This window comes from Scyliorhinus torazame, chromosome 8 (assembly GCF_047496885.1).
Source record: "Scyliorhinus torazame isolate Kashiwa2021f chromosome 8, sScyTor2.1, whole genome shotgun sequence".
NCBI lineage: Eukaryota > Metazoa > Chordata > Chondrichthyes > Carcharhiniformes > Scyliorhinidae > Scyliorhinus > Scyliorhinus torazame.
The window spans coordinates 227,441,926-227,463,265 of NC_092714.1; the positions used below are offsets into that span (position 1 = coordinate 227,441,926).

At 46.0% G+C, this 21,340-nt stretch overlaps 1 protein-coding gene across 2 annotated transcripts in view; it reads right to left on the reverse strand.

Annotated features, from left to right (window-relative positions):
- LOC140428422 (DEP domain-containing mTOR-interacting protein-like) overlaps positions 1-21,340 on the reverse strand; it is a 111,986-nt gene that overhangs the window by 85,430 nt on the left and 5,216 nt on the right. For both annotated transcript variants that reach the window (XM_072514850.1, XM_072514851.1), the window contains exons 2-3: positions 17,529-17,707; positions 6,049-6,172 (exon numbers count right to left, since the gene is read on the reverse strand). In XM_072514850.1, the coding sequence (XP_072370951.1) occupies positions 6,049-6,172; positions 17,529-17,707 (303 nt within the window). The remainder of the gene's footprint in view (positions 1-6,048; positions 6,173-17,528; positions 17,708-21,340) is intronic.

The window sequence follows — 21,340 nt, forward strand, 5'->3', positions numbered from 1 at the left end:
TAATTATAGCGGCTCCAAGACCAATGAACATCATTTAACTTAGATCATTCCTAGGATTAATCCATTGCCATGGAAAATTCAACCAGAATCTGGCTATGCTATTGAGACCATTCTCCCCTTATTGTGCGCAAAACAGCATGGCACAATGCCAGAATGAGAAAAAGTAAATCAATCTGCAAAAGACGCAGCCTGGAGTTATCATGACAACTTGCCTGTGAGGCTTCGCTGCACGGTGTTGGATCGGTGGAGTCACATATACTACCTTCAGGGGAAGAAAGACCAAATCCCCTTGTCGCCACATTCCGGCGCCTGTTTGGGTACACTGAGGGAGAATTCAGAATGTCCAATTCACTAAACAAGCACGTCTTTTGGAACTTGTGGGAGGAAACCGGAGCAACCGGAGGAAACCCACGCAGACACAGGGAGAACGTGGAGACTCCGCACAGACAGCGACCAAAGCCGGGAATCGTCTCTGGGACCCTGGCGCTGTGAAGCTATCCCACTTTGCTACCATGCCGCCCAAGTGGATGCATCATCACACTTACCTTACCAGCTAGTCAGACACCACGTAAACATAATAATATTTTTTACTGTTCACAGATTAAGAATGTTCCACTTACTGCAGCTCAAGACATTCTTGACATGATTCTCTGATGGGGAAGTTACTGGAAATCATCATAGATTTAGCGCAGAATTGACAGTGCTGAAGGAGGCCATTCGGCCCATCAAGTCTACACCGGCCATTGGAAAGAGAATCCTACTCAAGTCCACGCCTCCATCCTTTCCCCGTATCCCAGTAGCCCCACTGAACCTTTTTTGGACACTAAGGGCAAGTTATCACGGCAAATCCACCTAACCTGCATATCTTTGGACTGTGGGAGGAAACCGGAGCACCCGGAGGAAACCCACGCAGACACGGGGAGACATCAGTGATCCAAGCTGCGAATCGAACCCGAGTCCCAGGAGCTGTGAAGCAACTGTGCTAACCACTGTGCTACTGTGCTGCCCTTATGGAAATGATATTAAAGGGGCGGCTAGTAAGAAAACATCCTGAATTGAAACTGTACATTTCCAGGAGAATCAAATTAACAGCACAGGGCAAATGTCTGTTGTGTGGGATCAGAGTAATTATTCCTAAAAATTTGCAATAAAACGTTTTGGAACAATTACATGAAGGACACCCACGTATAGTGCAAATGAAGGAACTTGCATGAAGCTGCTTTTAATAGCCAGCAATTGATGCAAAAATAGAAGATCGCCAGTAATGAGCATGGGTAAGGAACGCATCGGTGTTTCCGCATTGCATCCATGGGATTGGTCTAAAATGCCGTGGCAACGTCTGCATATGCTGGTCCCATCGAGCAGCACATACTCATGGTCATTGCAGATGCACAATCAAAGTGGCCTGACGTGGTCGTAATGAAGTCAACCACTGCAGAACAAACTATTGAGAGACTTGATGGAATCTTTGTGAAATTCGGAAAACCAGAGCAGATCGTGAGCGACAATGGTCCACAGTTTACAGCCCAAGAGTTTGAAGACCACTTAAAGATGTGTGGAGTCCAACATATTAAGTCAGCACTTTTGCCAAAAGGTTTGTCCAGTCCTTCAACCTTGAAGTGTGCACTGAGAGCTCCAAAGAACCAAAGTTTATTTCAGCACTGTATGAGCATGTTTCTAGCAACCTACCGAAATATGACATATACAATTACACAATGTTCACCAGCTTTGCTATTGATGAAAGGAACCTGAGGACTACCTTTGACTTTCTCTTGCCAGAGGGGACATTTAACACAGTAGAGTGAAAGTCACAGATTTTGAGATGAGAAAGTAACTCAAGGAAATGCTCCTTTCAACAAGGAGAACAAGTGTTAGCAGCTACACCACTAGTGAAAAGTGGTTCCCTGCCATAGTCTTGGCTCAGACTGGTCCAATATCCTGCACAGTCCAAGCAACAGACAAACTCATGTGGACACGCCATGCGGATCAATTATTGTCAATAAGCATTGGTGCCGGAACTGCCTCAAGAGGTAACGGTCTCTGTAACATCTGAGTGGGGTAATTGTGAGGAGGGAGGAAAACATTTTTAAAAGGGAGGGAGGGTGCAAGAGTGTGAGGAGGGGAGGGAGCATCTCTCTTTAGATCTCCTCTGCACTTTCTATATTCAGTTTGAATGCCGACTTTATTATTTGCCTTGCAATTGTCATTAGCCTAATTTCTATGTCTTGTTTTAACTGCTGTATCTTTAGTCATCCACAAAGCTCTGGCTTTGGAAATCCTGCCTTTCCACAAATTCAGAAAGAACTTAAGAGATATGTAGCAACTTTCACAAACTCTGGATGTCCCAGTGCACTTTATAGCCAATGTAGTGATTTTGAGGTATCGTCACTGATATAATGCTACAGCCAAATTACATCCAACAATGTCTGAGAAACAGCAAATAGATAATAATGCGTTTTAGCAATATTGGTTGAGGGATAAATGTTGCCAAGACACCTGGAGACACCTACCCCCTTCTTCGCTGAATAATGGCATGCGATGAGGAGGAAGATGGAGCATCAGTTCAGCATCTCCTACTCGAAGCAGCACGTTTGACAGTGCAGAACTCACTTCAGTACTACCTTTTGAGGTGGGACATGAACCTCTTTTCTTCTGATTGAAAAGTAAGAGTGCTATCATAGATTGAAGATTTTTTTTTCATAGAATTTACAGTGCAGAAGGAGGCCATTCAGCCCATCGAGTCTGCACCGGCCCTTGGAAAGAGCACCCTACCCAAGCCCACACTTCCACCCTATCCCCATAACCCAGTAACCCCACCCAACACTAACAGTCCAACAGTCCAAATATTGACTGGAAACGCTATAGTTCGAGTACTTTAGATGGGTCCGTTTTTGTCCAATGTGTGCAGGAGGGTTTCCTGACACAGGATAGGCCAACGAGAGGCGAGGCCGTATTGGATTTGGTACTGGATCATGAACCAGGACAGGTGTTAGATGTGGAGGTAGGTGAGCACTTTGGTGATAGTGACTACAATTCGATTACGTTAGTTTAGTGATGGAAAGGGATAGGTATATACCGCAGGGCAAGAGTTATATCTGGGGGAAAGGCAATTATGATGCGATGAGGCAAGACTTAGGATGCATCGGATGGAGAGGAAAACTGCAGGGGATGGGCACAATGGAAATGTGGAGCTTGTTCAAGGAACAGTTACTGCGTGTCCTTGATAAGTATGTACCTGTCAGGCAGGGAGGAAGTGGTCGAGCGAGGGAACCGTGGTTTACTAAGACAGTCGAAACACTTGTCAAGAGGAAGAAGGAGGCTTATGTAAAGATGAGACATGAAGGTTCAGTTAGGGCGCTCGAGAGTTACAAGTTAGCTTGGAAGGACCTAAAGAGAGAGCTGAGAAGAGCCATGAGGGGACATGAGAAGTCTTTGGCAGGTAGGATCAAGGATAACCCTAAAGCTTTCTATAGACATGTCAGGAATAAAAGAATGACTAGGGTAAGAGTAGGGCCAGTCAAGGACAGTAGTGAGAAGTTGTGCTTGGAGTCCGAGGAGATAGGAGAGGTGCTAAATGAATATTTTTTGTCAGTATTCACACAGGAAAAAGACAATGTTGTCGAGGAGAATACTGAGATTCAGGCTACTAGACTAGAAGGGCTTGATGTTCATAAGGAGGAGGTGTTAGCAATTCTGGAAAGTGTGAAAATAGATAAGTCCCCTGGGCCGGATGGGATTTATCCTAGGATGCTCTGGGAAGCTAGGGAGGAGATTGCTGAGCCTTTGGCTTTGATCTTTAAGTCATCTTTGCCTACAGGAATAGTGCCAGACGACTGGAGGATAGCAAATGTTGTCCCCTTGTTCAAGAAGGGGAGTAGAGACAACCCCGGTAACTATAGACCAGTGAGCCTTACTTCTGTTGTGGGCAAAACCTTGGAAAGGTTTATAAGAGATAGAGTGTATAATCATCTGGAAAGGAATAATTTGATTAGACATAGTCAACACGGTTTTGTGAAGGGTAGGTCGTGCCTCACAAACCTTATTGAGTTCTTTGAGAAGGTGACCAAACAGGTGGATGAGGGTAAAGCAGTTGATGTGGTGTATATGGATTTCAGTAAAGCGTTTGATAAGGTTCCCCACGGTAGGCTACTGCAGAAAATACGGAAGCATGGGATTCAGGGAGCTTTAGCAGTTTGGATCAGAAATTGGCTAGCTGGAAGAAGACAAAGGGTGGTGGTTGATGGGAAGTGTTCAGACTGGAGTCCAGTTACTAGTGGTGTGCCACAAGGATCTGTTTTGGGGCCACTGCTGTTTGTCATTTTTATAAATGACCTGGAGGAGGGCGTAGAAGGATGGGTGAGTAAATTTGCAGATGACACTAAAGTCGGTGGCATTGTGGACAGTGCGGAAGGATGTTACAAGTTACAGAGGCACATAGGTAAGCTGCAGCGCTGGGCTGAGAGGTGGCAAATGGAGTTTAATGCAGAAAAGTGTGAGGTGATTCATTTTGGAAGGAATAACAGAAAGACAGAGTACTGGGCTAATAGCAAGATTCTTGGCAGTGTGGATGAGCAGAGTGATCTCGGTGTCCATGTACATAGATCCCTGAAAGTTGCCACTCAGGTTGAGAGGGTTGTTAAGAAGGCGTATGGTGTGTTAGCTTTTATTGGTAGAAGGATTGAGTTTCGGAGCCATGAGGTCATGTTGCAGCTGTACAAAACTTTGGTGTGGCCGCATTTGGAGTATTGCGTGCAATTTTGGTCGCCGCATTATAGGAAGGATGTGGAAGCATTGGAAAGGGTGTAGAGGAGATTTACCAGAATGTTGCCTGGTATGGAGGGAAGATCTTATGAGGAAAGGCTGAGGGACTTGAGGCTGTTTTCGTTAGAGAGAAGAAGGTTAAGAGGTGACTTAATTGAGGCATACAAGATGATCAGAGGATTGGATAGGGTGGACAGTGAGAGCCTTTTTCCTCGGATGGTGATGTCTAGCACGAGGGGACATGGCTTTAAATTGAGGGGAGATAGATATAAGACAGATGTCAGAGGTAGGTTCTTTACTCAGAGAGCAGTAAGGGCGTGGAATGCTCTGCCTGCAACAGTAGTGGACTCGCCAACACTAAGGGCATTCAAATGGTCATTGGATAGACATATGGACGATAAGGGAATAGTGTAGATGGGCTTTAGAGTGGTTTCACAGGTCGGCGCAACATCGAGTGCCGAAGGGCCTGTATTGCGCTGTAATGTTCTATGTTCTAACACTAAGGGCAATTTTGGACACTAAGGGCAGTTTTAGCATGGCCAATCCACCTAACCTGCACATCTTTGGACTGTGGGAGGAAACCGGAGCACCCGGAGGAAACCCACGCACACATGGGGAGAACATGCAGACTCCGCACAGACAGTGACCCAAGCCGGGAATCGAACCTGGGACCCTGGAGCTGTGAAGCAATTGTGCTACCGTGCTGCCCTTTGAGTCAAGACTGACAACCTAAAGGGGAGCCCTTTCTTTCATCATTTAACTGTGATGAGGTTCTGAGGAAAAGTCAGTCTGTCTTTTTTGCAAGTGCTAAAGGGCTTATTTTGTACTTCTGCCACTTTCAATTGCAGTTTCAGATCTTCAGCCTTTGAAAATTTTATTTTAAACTACTAAATATAAAATGCTCCATGTGCATTGAGTATATACAGTGAAGATGCTTAAAGGAAAGATTGATAAACCTTTTTATTTATTATGCATCAAGAGACAAGAGTACAAAGTCACTTTGCAATGTTTTCAGGCAAGGTTGATATTTTTTCATGCATTGTCAATACCTGAATTTGAAAACTGAACATTCTCCCAAGTTAGAACGAAGGGAGATACTAGACTGAATTGGTCCAACTAGAATCAGTTTGCCTCATCCAGCTGGGATTGACAGTCAGCCTCTACTGTGCAAAATAAGTACCATAATCATATAAATTATTGATTTGACATGAAAGGATATCGGAAGGAGATAGTCAGACAGATCATAGATTGCAGAGAGAGATGTATAGGACTTTGTAAGCGACTCACTTTTCATATAAACTTTGGCCCCTCATAAACACCTTCACTTCCTTATTTAATGGGAATGTTCCATCATCTTTTCGGAATCTATACAGAAGTTTTGCATCCTTGAACTCTGAATGTCCATCACAAACTAAAATGAAAAAAAACATTTTCTGTTGATTAATTTCCTTTTATAACAGTGCCATTCCATTCCAATGCAATTATTAATCTTCCAATGCAACAAGATTGATTTTGACATTATAATAATGCAGTGATTAGAAATAAAGTTTTGTATTTATATAGCAGTCACTGCTGTCGAGGAAACAAATGGAAGAGCGAGATCCCAAATATCAAACATCCAAGAATAGATTCCACTTCCATACGGAATGAAACTCCAGAGGTTTTTTCAAAGTAAATTTTCACTTGCCATCAAGGAAAAGTCTGCAGGTAGTCTTGCAGAAATGAAAACGTGGAACTCACTGCCACAGGAAGTAGTTGAGGCAAATAGTATAGATACATTTAAGGGCAGCTAGCTAATGGCATGAGGGGGGAAGGAACAGAGGGTTATGCTGATAATTATCTGAGGAATGATAGGAGGAAGCTTGATTGGAGCATCATCCATAATCTAACTGAATGGTGGAGCAGACTTGATGGGCCGAATGGCCTAGTTCTTATGGATCAATGCAGCATGGACTAGTTGAAGCAAATATCCTAGTTTGGTGCTATATATTCTACAGAATTCTAAGGTAGTCCAAAAAAACTGCATGTAGGTGAAGGTGTTGATTCATTTTGATCTGGTGCTGTTTGATCATTCAATTCTTTCCCACTTTATAGGAAAACTGTTTATTCTGAAATAGATACGCCATTCAAATCAATTTCCAAATTGGCAAGATTCTCTTTTAAGCCACATTCACAAACTAACTATTTACGATCGTTGTTTCAATCACATTGATCCCACTTGGTCATTTCTTACAATTAGTCCTTTTCAAACATTTGATCAAGATCGTTTCTTTCCAAAATTTTCAAAACATAAATGTTACGGAACTATGGAGGCGATCATAAGCACTCACATTTGGACAACCCTAAAGTGGCCTCTAGGAACTTCTGTACGTGTACATAGGTAGAGGAAGGTTTCCAGTAATGGCTTAGCAGATGAATGTGGCACATATTGGGATACAGAAATTTACAGACCAAGATGGTTCTAGGTTCAATTCCGATTTGTGAGGATTTAGCTGGTCTCAAGAGTGACAGGAAGACAGAGAAAATTGGCGGAAGTTGCGGAGAGAAAAGCAAAGGTTAATCAGTACTTGATTTCCCGATCATTGTTCAGGGATTAATGCTGGAAAGGTGTACGCATGTAGAGAGGGTCAAGTTGAGATACAGTGCTATCATAGTCATGATCTTGGATATATGAAGTACTACATTAATTTTTTTATTTTAAAAAATATATATATTATTCAAATTTTTTGGCCAAACAAAACAATACAAAGGTTTTCCTTTTTACAACAGTAAAACAGTATAAATAACAGTGGCCGTTTTTAACAAATAAATAAATAATATATAAACTAAATGGCAACTGCCATATCAAAAATAATAACTCTCCAAAAATAAAATCAAACAATCCAATATACATAGCCTAATACAAATATCTTTACAAAAACACCCCTGAGGACCCGCCCGGGACCCCCCCCCTCCCGGACCCGCCCTGGGCCCCCCCCCCTCCCCTCCCCCTCCCGGACACGCCCGCCCCCCCCTCCCCCCCTCCCTCCCGGACTCGCCCGCCCCCCCCCCCCTCCCGGACTCGCCCGGTCCCCCTCCCCCCCCCCCCCCCCCCCCCCCCCGGGTTGCTGCGGTTACCTTCCCATTTCCCTTATCATTCTGCGAGGTAGTCAATGAACGGTTGCCACCGCCTGGTGAACCCTTGAGCCGAACCCCTTAGTGCGAACTTTATCCGTTCTAGTTTTATAAACCCTGCCATGTCATTTATCCAGGTCTCCACGCCCGGGGGTTTGGCTTCCTTCCACATAAGCAATATCCTTCGCCGGGCTACTAGGGACGCAAAGGCCAAAACATCAGCCTCTTTCGCCTCCTGCACTCCCGGCTCTTCTGCAACCCCGAATATAGCCAACCCCCAGCCTGGCTCGACCCGGACCCCCACCACCTTCGAAAGCACCTTTGCCACCCCCACCCAGAACCCCTGTAGTGCCGGACATGACCAAAACATGTGGGTGTAGTTTGCTGGGCTTCTCGAGCATCTCCCACACCTATCCTCTACCCCGAAAAATTTACTGAGCCTTGCTCCGGTCATATGCGCCCTGTGTAAAACCTTGAATTGTATCAGGCTTAGCCTGGCGCACGAGGACGACGAGTTTACCCTACGTAGGGCATCAGCCCACAGCCCCCCTCAATCTCTTCCCCCAGCTCTTCTTCCCATTTCCCCTTCAGCTCATCCACCATGATCTCCCCCTCGTCCCTCATTTCCCTGTATATATCCGACACCCTACCATACCCCACCCATGTCCCTGAGATCACTCTATCTTGACTCTCCTGCATCGGGAGCTGCGGGAATTCCCTCACCTGCTGCCTCGCAAAAGCCCTCAGTTGCATGTATCGAAATTCATTCCCTTGGGGCAACCCATATTTTTCCGTCAGCGCTCCCAGACTCGCAAACGTCCCGTCTACGAACAGATGTCTCAGTTGCACAACCCCAGCTCTCTGCCATGCTCCAAATCCCCCATCCATTCTCCCCGGTTCAAACCTATGGTTATTTCTTATCGGGGACCGCACCGAGGCTCCCGTCCTTCCCCTATGTCGTCTCCACTGCCCCAAAATTTTTAGTGTTGCCACCACCACTGGACTTGTGGTGTATTTCTTCGGGGAGAACGGCAACGGCGCCGTCACCATTGCTTGTAGGCTGGTTCCTTTGCAGGACGCCATCTCCAATCTCTTCCACGCCGCTCCCCCCTTCTCCCATCCACTTACACACCATTGAGATATTGGCGGCCCAGTAGTATTCACTTAGGCTCGGTAGTGCCAGCCCCCCCCCCCCATCCCTGCTACCCTGCAAGAACCCCCTCCTCACTCTCGGGGTCTTCCCGGCCCACACAAAACTCATGACACTTTTCTCAATTCTCTTGAAAAAAGCCTTCGTGACCATCACCGGAAGACACTGAAACACAAAAAGGAATCTTGGGAGGACTACCATTTTGACCACCTGCACCCTACCCACTAGTGACAGGGGCACCATGTCCCATCTCTTGAAATCCTCCTCCATCTGTTCCACCAATCTTGTTAAATTAAGCCTATGTAAGGTTCCCCAACTCCTGGCTATCTGAATCCCTAAGTACCGGAAATCTCTTGTTACCTTCCTCAGCGGTAAGTCATCTATTCCCCTGCTCTGCTCCCCTGGATGCACCACAAACAACTCACTCTTCCCCATATTCAATTTATACCCCGAAAATTCCCCAAACTCCCTGAGTGTCTGCATTATCTCAGGCATCCCCTCCACTGGGTCCGCAACATACAGCAATAAATCATCTGCATACAAGGATACCCGGTGCTCTTCTCCTCCCCTGAGTACTCCCCTCCACTTCCTGGAGCCCCTCAGTGCTATAGCCAAGGGCTCAATCGCCAATGCAAACAGTAACGGAGACAGGGGACACCCCTGCCTCGTCCCTCTATGAAGACGGAAGTAGTCAGACCTCTGTCTGTTCATGACCACGCTCGCCACCGGGGCCCTATACAGCAGCTGTACCCATCCGATATACCCTTCTCCAAAACCAAATCTCCTCAGCACCTCCCACAGATAATCCCACTCCACTCTGTCAAATGCTTTCTCGGCGTCCATCGCCACCACTATCTCCACCTCCCCCTCTGGTGGGGGCATCATCATTACCCCTAGCAACCTCCGTATGTTCGTGTTCAGCTGTCTCCCCTTAACGAACCCAGTTTGATCCTCGTGGACCACCCCCGGGACACAGTCCTCTATCCTCATCGCCATCACCTTAGCCAGGAGCGTAGCATCTACATTTAAAAGGGAAAGGGGCCTGTAGGACCCACACTGCAGCGGGTCTTTTTCCTTCTTCAAAAGGTGCGATATCGTTGCCTCCGACATAGTCGGGAGCAGCTGCCCCCTTTCCCCTCATTAAAGGTTCTCGTCAAAAGCGGGGCCAGTAGGTCCATATACTTCCTATAAAATTCCACTGGGAATCCATCCGGTCCCGGGGCCTTCCCCGCCTGCATGCTCCCAATCCCTTTTACCACCTCCTCCATCTCAATCTGTGCTCCCAGTCCCACCCTCTCCTGCTCCTCCACCTTAGGGAATTCCAGCTGATCCAGGAAATGCATCATTCCCTCCTTCCCTTCCGGGGGCTGAGCCTTATATAACCTCTCATAGAATGCCTTGAACACCCCGTTCACTCTCTCCGCTCCCCGTTCCATCTCTCCCTCCTCATCTCTCACCCCACCTATCTCCCTCGCTGCTCCCCTCTTCCTCAATTGGTGGGCCAGTAGCCGACTCGCCTTCTCTCCATACTCATATTGTACACCCTGTGCCCTCCTCCACTGTGCCTCTGCCTTACCCGTGGTCAGCAGGTCAAATTCCACATGTAGCCTTTGTCTTTCCCTGTACAGTCCTTCCTCCGGTGCCTCCGCATATTGCCTGTCCACCCTCAAAAGTTCTTTCAGCAATCGCTCCCTTTCTTTACCCTCTTGCTTCCCTTTATGTGCCCTTATGGATATCAGTTCCCCTCTAACCACTGCCTTCAACGCCTCCCAGACCACTCCCACCTGAACCTCTCCGTTGTCATTAAGCTCCAAGTACCTTTCGATGCACCCCCTCACCCTTAAACATACCCCCTCATCCGCCAATAAGCCCATATCCATTCTCCAGAGTGGGTGCTGTTCTTTTTCCTCTCCTACCTCCAGGTCTACCCAATGTGGAGCGTGGTCCGAAATGGCTATGGCCGTATATTCCGTCCCTGTCACCTTCGGAATCAGTGCCCTTCCCAAGACAAAAAAGTCTATCCGTGAGTATACTTTGTGAACATGGGAGAAAAATGAGAACTCCTTACTCCTAGGCCTAATAAATCTCCAGGGGTCTACCCCTCCCATCTGTTCCATGAAGTCCTTGAGTACCCTGGCCGCTGCCGGCCTCCTCCCGGTCCTGGACCTCGACCGGTCCAGCCCTAGATCAAGCACCGTATTGAAGTCTCCTCCCATTACCAACTTTCCCGCCTCCAGGTCCGGGATACGTCCCAACATACGCCTCATAGCATTTGCATCATCCCAGTTCGGGGCATATACGTTCACCAGAACCACCGCCTCCCCTTGCAATCTGCCACTCACCATCACATATCTACCCCCACTATCCGCCACTATGGTCTTTGCCTCAAACAGTACCCGTTTCCCCACTAAAATAGCCACCCCCCTGTTCTTTGCATCTAAACCCGAATGAAACACCTGCCCCACCCATCCTTTACGTAGTCTGACCTGGTCTATCAGTTTCAGATGCGTCTCCTGCAACATAACCACATCTGCCTTTAATTTCTTTAGGTGTGCGAGTACCCGTGCCCTTTTAATCGGCCCGTTCAGCCCTCTCACGTTCCACGTGATCAGCCGGGTTGGGGGGCTCTTTACCCCCCCCCCCTTGTCGACTAGCCATCCCCTTTTTTAACACAGCTCCTCACCCGGTTCCCACGTACCCGTATATCCCCCCGACGGCGCCCTCCCGCCTCGACCACCCCATCCCAAAACAGCTCCCCCTTCTCCTTAGCAGCAGCAACCCAGTTAACCCCCCCTCCCCCCCTCCGCTAGATCCCCCTCTAGCGTAGTTGCACCCCCCATGTTGCTCCCAGAAGTCAGCGAACTCTGGCTGACCTCGGCTTCCCCCCTTGTCCTCGGCCCCCACTGTGCGAGGCCCCCTCCTTCCTGTGTCCCTGTTCCCGCCATAATTACCATAGCGCGGGAATAAAGCCCGCGTTTCCCACTCAGCCCCGCCCCTAATGGCCGGCGCCCACAGTTCCTCATACTCCCCCCCCCCCCCCCCCCAACATGGGGAAGAGAGAAAAGTTACAGGATCGCAAAACTAACAAATTGAAAAAAACCATCCCCCCCCCCTTTTTCTCGCCCCACATAATCACCCCACCACTTTGTCCCAAAAGTTCTTTCTCTCGCCAGACTATTCCAGCTTCTCGTCCACAATGAATGTCCACGCCTCTTCTGCCGTCTCAAAGTAGTGGTGCTTCCCTTGGTGTGTGACCCACAATCTCGCCGGTTGCAACATTCCAAACTGGATCTTCTTTTTGTGAAGCCTTAGCCCGATTAAAACTTGCCCTCCTTCTCGCCACCTCCGCACTCCAATCCTGGTATACGCGGATCACCGCGTTCTCCCACCTACAGCTCCAAGTTTTCTTCACCCATCTGAGGACCGTCTCTCTGTCATTATAGCGGAGAAACCTCACCACTATAGCTCGGGGTATTTCTCCAGCCTTCGGTCTTCGTGCCAAAACTCGATAAGCTCCCTCCACCTCCAAAGGGCCCGTCGGGGCCTCCGATCCCATTAGCGAGTGAAGCATCGTGCTCACATATGTCCCGACGTCCGCCCCTTCTGCGCCTTCGGGAAGACCCAGAACCCTTAGATTCTTCCTCCTCGAGTTATTCTCCAGTACTTCCAACCTTTCCACACACCTTTTGTGCTGTGCCTCGTGTGTCTCTGCCTTCACCACCAGGCCCTGTATTTCGTCTTCGTTTTCAGCAGCCTTTGCCTTCACGACCCGAAGCTCCAGCTCTTGGGTCCTCTGCTCCTCCTTTAGCCCTTCAATCGCCTGTAATATCGGGGCCAACAACTCCTTCTTCAACTCCTTTTTCAGCTCTTCCACACAGCGCCGCAAGAACACTTGTTGGTCCGGGCCCCATAACAAGCGGCCACCTTCCGACGCCATCTTGCTTTGAGCTTCCCTTCCTTGCCGCTGCTCCAGAGGATCCTCCGCAATCCGGCCGCTATCCTCTCCCTTATCCATGCGTGTCCGGGGGGGGATTCCCTTCTGGTTTACCGCACAGTGTTTTTGGCCGTTTAAATTGCCGTTGGAGCTCCTATTAAGAGCCCAAAAGTCCGTTCCAACGGGAGCTGCCAAAACGTACGACTTAGCTGGTCATCGCCGCACCCGGAAGTCCGAAGTACTACATTAATGAAATACAGGAGGGATGGTGCAGCGAGTGGAATTGTCCTGTACCCAAGTCACCTTCTTCTTGAGAGGTGACAACATTATAGGGAAGTTCTTGAAGTTAAAGGCTAATCCAGGACAGTCATTGAAAGAAAAAGATAGAATAAAACATGGAGTACAAGAAAGTTCTTAAAATAGCCATGTACTTGAGACTGGACACACTGTGGCTTTGGCTGCATTATGTCGTTACCCCAGCCAAGACATATTTTCCTAATTCAGAAAATATTTTTATCCCTCAGGATTTAATGATGCTACAGTGTAGCTCAGATTATTCAACAAATGATCTCACCCTTTACATTTGGATAATTGAATGCACACAAGGTTAATTTTTAACTTGAGAAAATACACTGAAGCTGTATATGTAGACAAAATACTCTGGTTACTTTTCTTCTACTACCATATGATTTTATGATTCTCTTTGCATGCAATATTCTCATTTCAAAGGATGAAATGATGAACTAAAAAAAATCATGACCCCTATTATTAATGTTATATATAAATGTTGTGGAAAGCATAAGCCAGGACACATTTTAAATTAATTACTTGGATCTCCAGTCAAACAGTTTCCATTTCCTAATCACTATCATTTATAGCAGTAACATTGTTGCTCAGTCGAAAAAAAATTAGAAGATTGTTTTCTCTGTACTGACCGCTTATCATAATTAAAACCTTACAGTTTGCAGTGATCACATAGAATATGTAGCACAGAATCAGGCTGTTAAACCCAAACAGTCCATGCCAATATTTACAAAAGACAGCAGCCGTAATTCTCCTGCTGTTGGGATTCTCTTTTCCCGCTGTCAGCGCACCGCCGTCTGTGGGTTTCCCGGCAGCGTGGGATAGCTTCAACGGGAAATCCCATTGACATGCGGTGGGAGGAGAAAATACCACGGCCAGCGAACGGCGTGCTGCCGAGAAATGCACGGCTGGGGGACCGGATAATCCGGCCCAGCATAATGAAAACTGGGAAACCATTAGGCTGAGATTAAAAATAGTTCTGTCACTTTCACAATTTAACCCCTGCAAATGGATCATATGATGGGGAATAATGGCTACAAGAGGCCAGGACAGCTGATTCTCAGCTCGCTCGATTTTCCATCCATTAATTTTAATAGGTAGAAAATCATATAGTAAGATGGCCTCCACTCTTATATTCTCAATGTGTACACCTGTTGTGCAAATATATATTTGGGGGCACCAAATTGTAAATGTTATCCCAATATTCTTACATTTGTTGTGAGCAATGCAGTGGAAACTTCAGTATGTGCATCAGGTTTGCCCCATTAACCTTTGTGTAAGGCATGTTCAATTGCAATCTTAATAATTACCATGCTGTATGGACTGGGAGAGCCCCCAATAGGAGAAGTCAAGCGCAAGTGGGAGGAAAAGCTGGGAAGGGAATTGGAGGCTGGGCTGTGGGTGGAGGCTTTGCGGAGAGTGAACGCATCCTCTTCGTGTGCTAGGCTTAGCCTTATCCAATTCAAGGTAGTCCACAGGGCACATATGATGGTGGCCTAGATGTAGGTTTTTTGAGGGGATGGAAGACAGGTGTGGGTAGTGCGCGGGTGAGCCCACCAACCATGTCCATATGTTTTGGGCCTGTCCGAAGCTGGGGGGATTCTAGCCGGGGGTTGCGGATGTTATGTCTGAGGTGTTGAGGGTAAAGGTGGTCCCGAGTCCAGAAGTGGCAATCTTTGGAGTGTCGGAAGACCTGACAGTCCAGGGGGCAAGGGAGGCTGATGTTTTGGCCTTTGCCTTGCACACCATTTAGGAAACAGCAGTCCCTTGCTCAGAAACTTGCAGCAGCCAGCTCTGATATTTGGTGGCTACCTTAGCGGATAGTATAGAGGCAGGATCTGCACATGGTGAGTCCTTGGGCATGAGTGGGCCGAAGCAAGGCCAGGGGAAAAGGATAATATGTGGACCAGCTCTCCAGAGTGCGAGGTCGCAGATTAGATAGGGATTTGATGGAGGCAGAATATAGGAAAAGGCGGCGAGGCATGCACACGGCAATACCTGATGCACTGCCAGGCCTGTCAGCAACTTTGTTGTCAATGTAGATGGGAGGAGTCCAGCTCTGACATAGCACAGGGATTCACACAGCTTGGATTCCACTCATGCATGGAAATAGTTGCTTACTCCACGATAGAAAAGGTGGACCCAGCTCTGATGCAGTATGTAGTGGGCAACATCTTCCATTACAGCATAGGCATAAACCATTTAGCATCCGAGTTATGCACTAGAAGCTTAGATTGGGATTTTGAGATCCACGTCAACTTGGACAGCTGCTGTCATGGCTGCAGATACCAGAGGCTTTGGTCTCACAGAAGTCCAGCAATCTGTGCTCCAGCATATTACTTGGATTGCTAAAGGGGCAGTGACTATGTGGTACTCAACCTCTCAGAGGATGATAGCATTTGTAAGCCCACTGCTGCCATTCCACCAATGCTCCCAGACTGCTGTTGTGATATACCAAGGTGGTGTAGTCCAAAGTCAGAACCTCAAGGCCCAGAGCTGCTCAAGGCGCCCTGCAGTCTCCTTCAATGAATGTCAGCAGCCTTCCACTTGCCATGTTGCAACTGGAGCACTGGATAGACAAATGCACCTGCAAGACACCAAGGGATTAATTCATCTTGAAAACATTGACAGTCTTGTGGGAAGAGACACATTCTAATGTGACATATTTTCAATTGCCGCAAAAGAAGCCACATAGAAACTCAATTTGTACGAGTCAAAGTCGGCACTTGAAGTTTAATGATTCTTTACACCAGTTTGGTCAATCTCAGGGGAATTGTCCTAAAAATAATCTCAATTTAGAAGAAACTCCAAGCCAATACACATTGCACCAGAACAGTTTTCAGCACTTGTACATATGATTATATGCTATGCAATTCTCAGTTATATTATTTTGGTGTAGTTGAGCTGGAAACGACAATGGTAAAAGAAGAACTCAGGAAATTTTCACAAACAAATAAACCAATCAGGATCCTGATCCTCAGGGGCAATCCTTGGATAGATACTCTACACTTCAAAATAAATGTTCAAGCAATCAAGCTTTTAACGAATTGAAGGAATGAGGACTGCAACAAGCATGTGTCCTGCATGAATGTAATGAACATGGCACATGTCAAAGGGTGAAATCTCATCACCTGGTCCCCTCTTGAAACTCAGCTGCACATAAAGCATTTTGGTTTAATTGTGCCCTCTTCCATTGATCTCGTTCAAATATTACATTACAATGAATCAATCAACATAGGTGGCAGTTTGAGAGAACAACTAGGACTAAGCATGTGAGGAAGTTGAATTAGCATTAGCAGAGGTAATCATTGACTCAAGAGAGTTTTAGCATTACCAGTATAAGGAAATTCCGTTCATTTAAACAGTAATTGAGCTACACATGGTACACTATAAAAAATGTTTGACATGTTGAAATTGTTTTTTCTTGTTTAGCATGGTCGGCACGGGCTTGGAGGGCCGAAGGGCCTGTTCCTGTGCTGTACTTTTCTTTACTGTTTGTTCTTTGTTGCTTTTTAGGGAAAGTGTTAATCTTTTCATTTTGTACCTTTGTATCTCAGAGGGCAATTTTTAGGTAACTTGGCACTACCCCAGTGATTACGATTTAAACGAAACTATTGGAAAAGGTGAGGCTCCTCTGATGTCCCAGTGCATCAGTGAACTCCGGTTTCCTCCCACAAGTCCCGAAAGACGTGCTGTTAGTTAATTAAGGGGCAATTTAGCGTGGCCAATCCACCTACCCTGCGCACCTTTGGGTTGTGGGGTGAGACCCACGCAGACACAGTGAGAATGTGCAAACTCCAGATGGACAGTGACCCAGAGCCGGGATCGAAACTGGGTTCTCGCCACCGTGAGGCAGCAATGCTAACCATTGCGCCACCTTCCTGCCCACTGTTACTTTCTTACTATGTTAAATTTTCCTAGCATTTTATCTGAATAGCACACACACAAACATACACACACACACACACACAGGACCACAAGATCAATGTTCTGTTTTTTATCACTCTATTAATTCTGTTGCACAATATTTGATTTATTTACTTGAAATCCTTGGGCGCTTGATCCAAAGTTTTCCATTATTCTTTTCACTGAGTAAGATTAGGAAGCACACTTGGTGCGAGCTGACTTGACCAATCACATTCAACCCAAATCGCTCACCCTCCATTAGACTTATCAGTCTTCATGATACAGCTGAGAAGAGATTTAGTCTTTTTTCATTATGACATTAAAGACATATGGTGTAAATGGACTGTGACAGTAACATACCATGATGAATGATGTTATGATCCATTAACTTTTGCATTAGTTTTATGGCTGTCTCCCTGTCAGGTGCCTCTTTATGGTCTATCAACCAATCAATTAGCTCTTTAGCAACAAAGCAGTTTGGATAGGTTCGCAGATTATAGCGACGGTCTTTGATTAATTTTCCATCATGCAGTCGAAGCCTGATAAATAAAACAAAGCTAAAATTACAATTTTCATCAACAGAAGACCCCTTTGTTAAACAACCAACATTTCAACAGCGCCATTTTCGAATGCCAGTCAAATTCTGATCAACAATTTTCAATTCAAACTCATGGTCCTCCTGCATGTGGCGGGCCTAAGTTTTCATAAGTAATTAGATTAATTGTTGGAATTTCATCAAAAAGAAACAAAATAAGCTGCTGCGATTGAATTTTTGATGAAAAAAAAAAATCAGAGATAAAAATATACTTTCAGATTTGAGAGAGATCTTAGAATCAGCTTACAAATAACCAAATGCAATTATAAAAAAGCCAATGCAAATCTATCAGTTGAAAGCTTCAATACTTTGTTACATTGTCAATTTTTGTGACACTTTATTTAAACAGTAAACACAAACGGGGTAATGGCTTGGAAAAGTTAATAGGATAGATTTTCCAAAACAGGTGCAAAGTTCACCAAAAGTGAAGTGTGCTGATTGCACACAATATCTGTGGCCTACTTACCATAATTGCACATAGCTCCAAGTGTGGACTTAGCTATGCCCAGGAAACAAGCAGGTGGGGGGAAGAAAATTGCAAGTCAGGAAGATTTAAAGTGGGCAATTAAAGAGGATTGGCAAAATAGAGGACAGAATCCTTGCGGCTTCAGAAGAGACTCAAATGGCTTCGCAATCTATCTGCCAAGATTGGAGAAAGGATGCAGGTGAAGATGCAGCCTGGCACAAAACTCTCGGCTTCAGGTTTCTGCCAAAGCATCGATCATCATCACATGTTGATTTCCACGATTACAACCTCCGAGTGACGAATGTGATATAAAATAGTTACTTTAGAGATATTAGTTAATGTAATGTAGAAATAAGCCACTTTGATTCTGGCAAGTAGAGACAAAGGATTTTAGACCGCATGGAAAAAGCAGGAAGAGGTGTGTCTATGAGAGTGATGCTGCATTGATAGGGGCCGGAGAAAGGGATTGGAAGTGAGCCAATCAGAATAGATCAAACAAGTCAGGAGGGACATAGGATGACCTATGGGTGTCGAGTATGTGAAACTTGATGCCATTTGAATGTATGAGTACTGATCTCTTTGTCTGGGACCTTCACTTAGTTCCCGGGGCTGCAGAAAGCAACATGTTATCTGTATCACTGTGGACTAGGTAGCTTGCAAGCTGAATAAAATAACTTCTTTTTACTTGCAAATCTCGACATTTATTGAGGCCAGACTGACGGATAAAGAAATTTGGGAATCAACACGAGCATGGCATAGGTTTTCAAACACATTGTTTAAAACATAATCCCTTCAATCTGGGCCTCTGCTCATTATGGAACACCAGAAAATTAGCTAATTAGCCAATGGATGGCGAAGATCTGATGACTGGTGCAGACTCCAAATCTGCAACCTTCCCTTTCTAGACATTAATTTTATATTTCCAGGATTTTCTATGTTTATTGTCAACAATGTAGGAAATGGTAGACAGAAAGATCTATACAGGCTGTGAGAGTAACTGGTCAGAACAAGACTTGTATAAACAGGTTTGTCTCAGCGTAGAGAAGGTAATCATAGAATCATAGAAACCCTACTGTGCAGAAGGAGGCCAGTCGGCCCATTGGGTCTGCACCAACCCTCCAAAAGAGCACTCTGCCCATGTCCACTCCCCCACCCACCCCGCCCTATCCCCATAACCTAACCTGTATAGCCCTGGACACTGGGGCAATTTAGCGTGGCCAATCCACCTAACCAGCAAATCTTTGGACTAAAAGGGGAAACCGGGGGCACCCAGAGGAAACCCACGCAGACACGGAGAGAATGTGCAAACTCCAATTACCCAAGGCCGTAATTGGCCGGAATTGAACCCGATAATGTTATTTTACACAATAGTAATGAAACAGGAATCAAGGTATAACCATTGTAGACCGGCAATACCTTGTGCAATCTTCACTTCATCCGGATTTGAAATATCCTGCACCCTTTTAATTATATTTGGACATAGCCCATTTTAATTGGGCAGAAAAGCTGATAAATAAAATAACAGCCCAGAACATAGTACAGCCCAAAAGCATTCTGACCAAGAATAAGAAAGTTGAGGATAAGGCCAGAATTCCTTAAACAAAAAGGATGAGGACAACTACGAAGTTTTAACAGGTGACGTACAGTAAAAGAAAGACTTAAAGTATAGAAGACAGGAAGCAATATCAAAGGATGAGAAAGAAGCAAATAAGGAAATTGGAAAGATTAAAAAGACAGTATGATAAATAAATAGTTGTTTGTATTACGGACAAAGGCAATAAATTTGTCAAAATATAGGTAAGACCACTGAAGGAAAGAAGGCACTCTGATTGTACAGAATAAAAGAACAGCAGAACTATTTAACCAGCATTTTATTTCTATACCTGCAAAGAGGGTAAAGGAAGGATGGCAGCAATAAAGGAGGACACGGGAATAAATAATAAATCAAAATATTAACAAAGTGATATTAAAAGGGTCAATGGGGTTTAAAAGTTGATAAGTCACACAGCATGGATAGTCTATTCCAGAATACTGAAGATTAGTTACTAAATATAGCCAGAGCACTAACAATTATTATCTCACGTTATTTAGAAACAAGCACAGAACCAAAGGACTGGAGACTGCAGCAAAAGTTATTTTCCTGTTAAAATAAGGGGAAAATGGAGTTGCGGCTCTGGCAACGCCGCCGCTCCCGATAGACCCAGGGACGTACACGGTGAGTCCAGTGGTGGTGGCCACGCTAAAGATCAGAAGGCAGTTTAGGCAGCATTTTAGGTTGGGAGCTGGGTCGGGGGGATGCCGATTATGGGGAATCATGGGTACTGGCCAGGGAGAATGGATGCAATGTTCCAGGGATGGGAAGAGAGGGTGATCAAGGAAATGAAGGATCTGTACCTTTGGGGATGAGTTGCGAGTCTGGAGGAGCTGGGTGAGAGGTTTGGGCTGGAGCGGGGCGAACGTTTCAGGTATATGCAGGTGCGGGACTTAGCGAGGAAGATCTTCCTTGCCTTTCCAATAGCGACGGCCTCCTCGTTGGTGGAGGCGGTGCTGTCAGCGGGTGGTGGGGGTCACTTTACCGATGTACGGGATGATTTGGGAGGAGGACGGGGTGTCCATGGAGGGATTAATGCGAAGTGGGAGGAAGAGTTGGGAGGCAGTGCTGGAGGAGGATTGTGATGTGAGGTGCTGCAGAGGGTAAATGCTTCAACTTTGTGCACACGCTTGGGGCTGATACAACTGAGGATGAGCCGGCTGTTCAAAGGGTGGAGGATGCCTGTGAGTGATATGGGACGGGCTCCAGTGACCATGTGCATATGTTTTGGGCCTGCCCAAAGCTGGAAAAGTTTTGGAGGATGGTGTACAGCACCAATTCAGGAGTTCTACATAGCATCCCCCTCCGCAATATAAATTCCCATTATCTACATTAATAATGGAAAGTGCTTATACAAACATTTTATGCTGTAATTATAACCTCCTGTCAATGGTGGTGCTGTAGCACCTGAAATTAATGTTTCTCCCCTCTTGAGCCTGCCCCGCAGAGGAACTTGTATGTTGCAACCAACAACACTTCTCTGCCTCCCAGATGTTCCTATGTAACTATGAACAATTGTA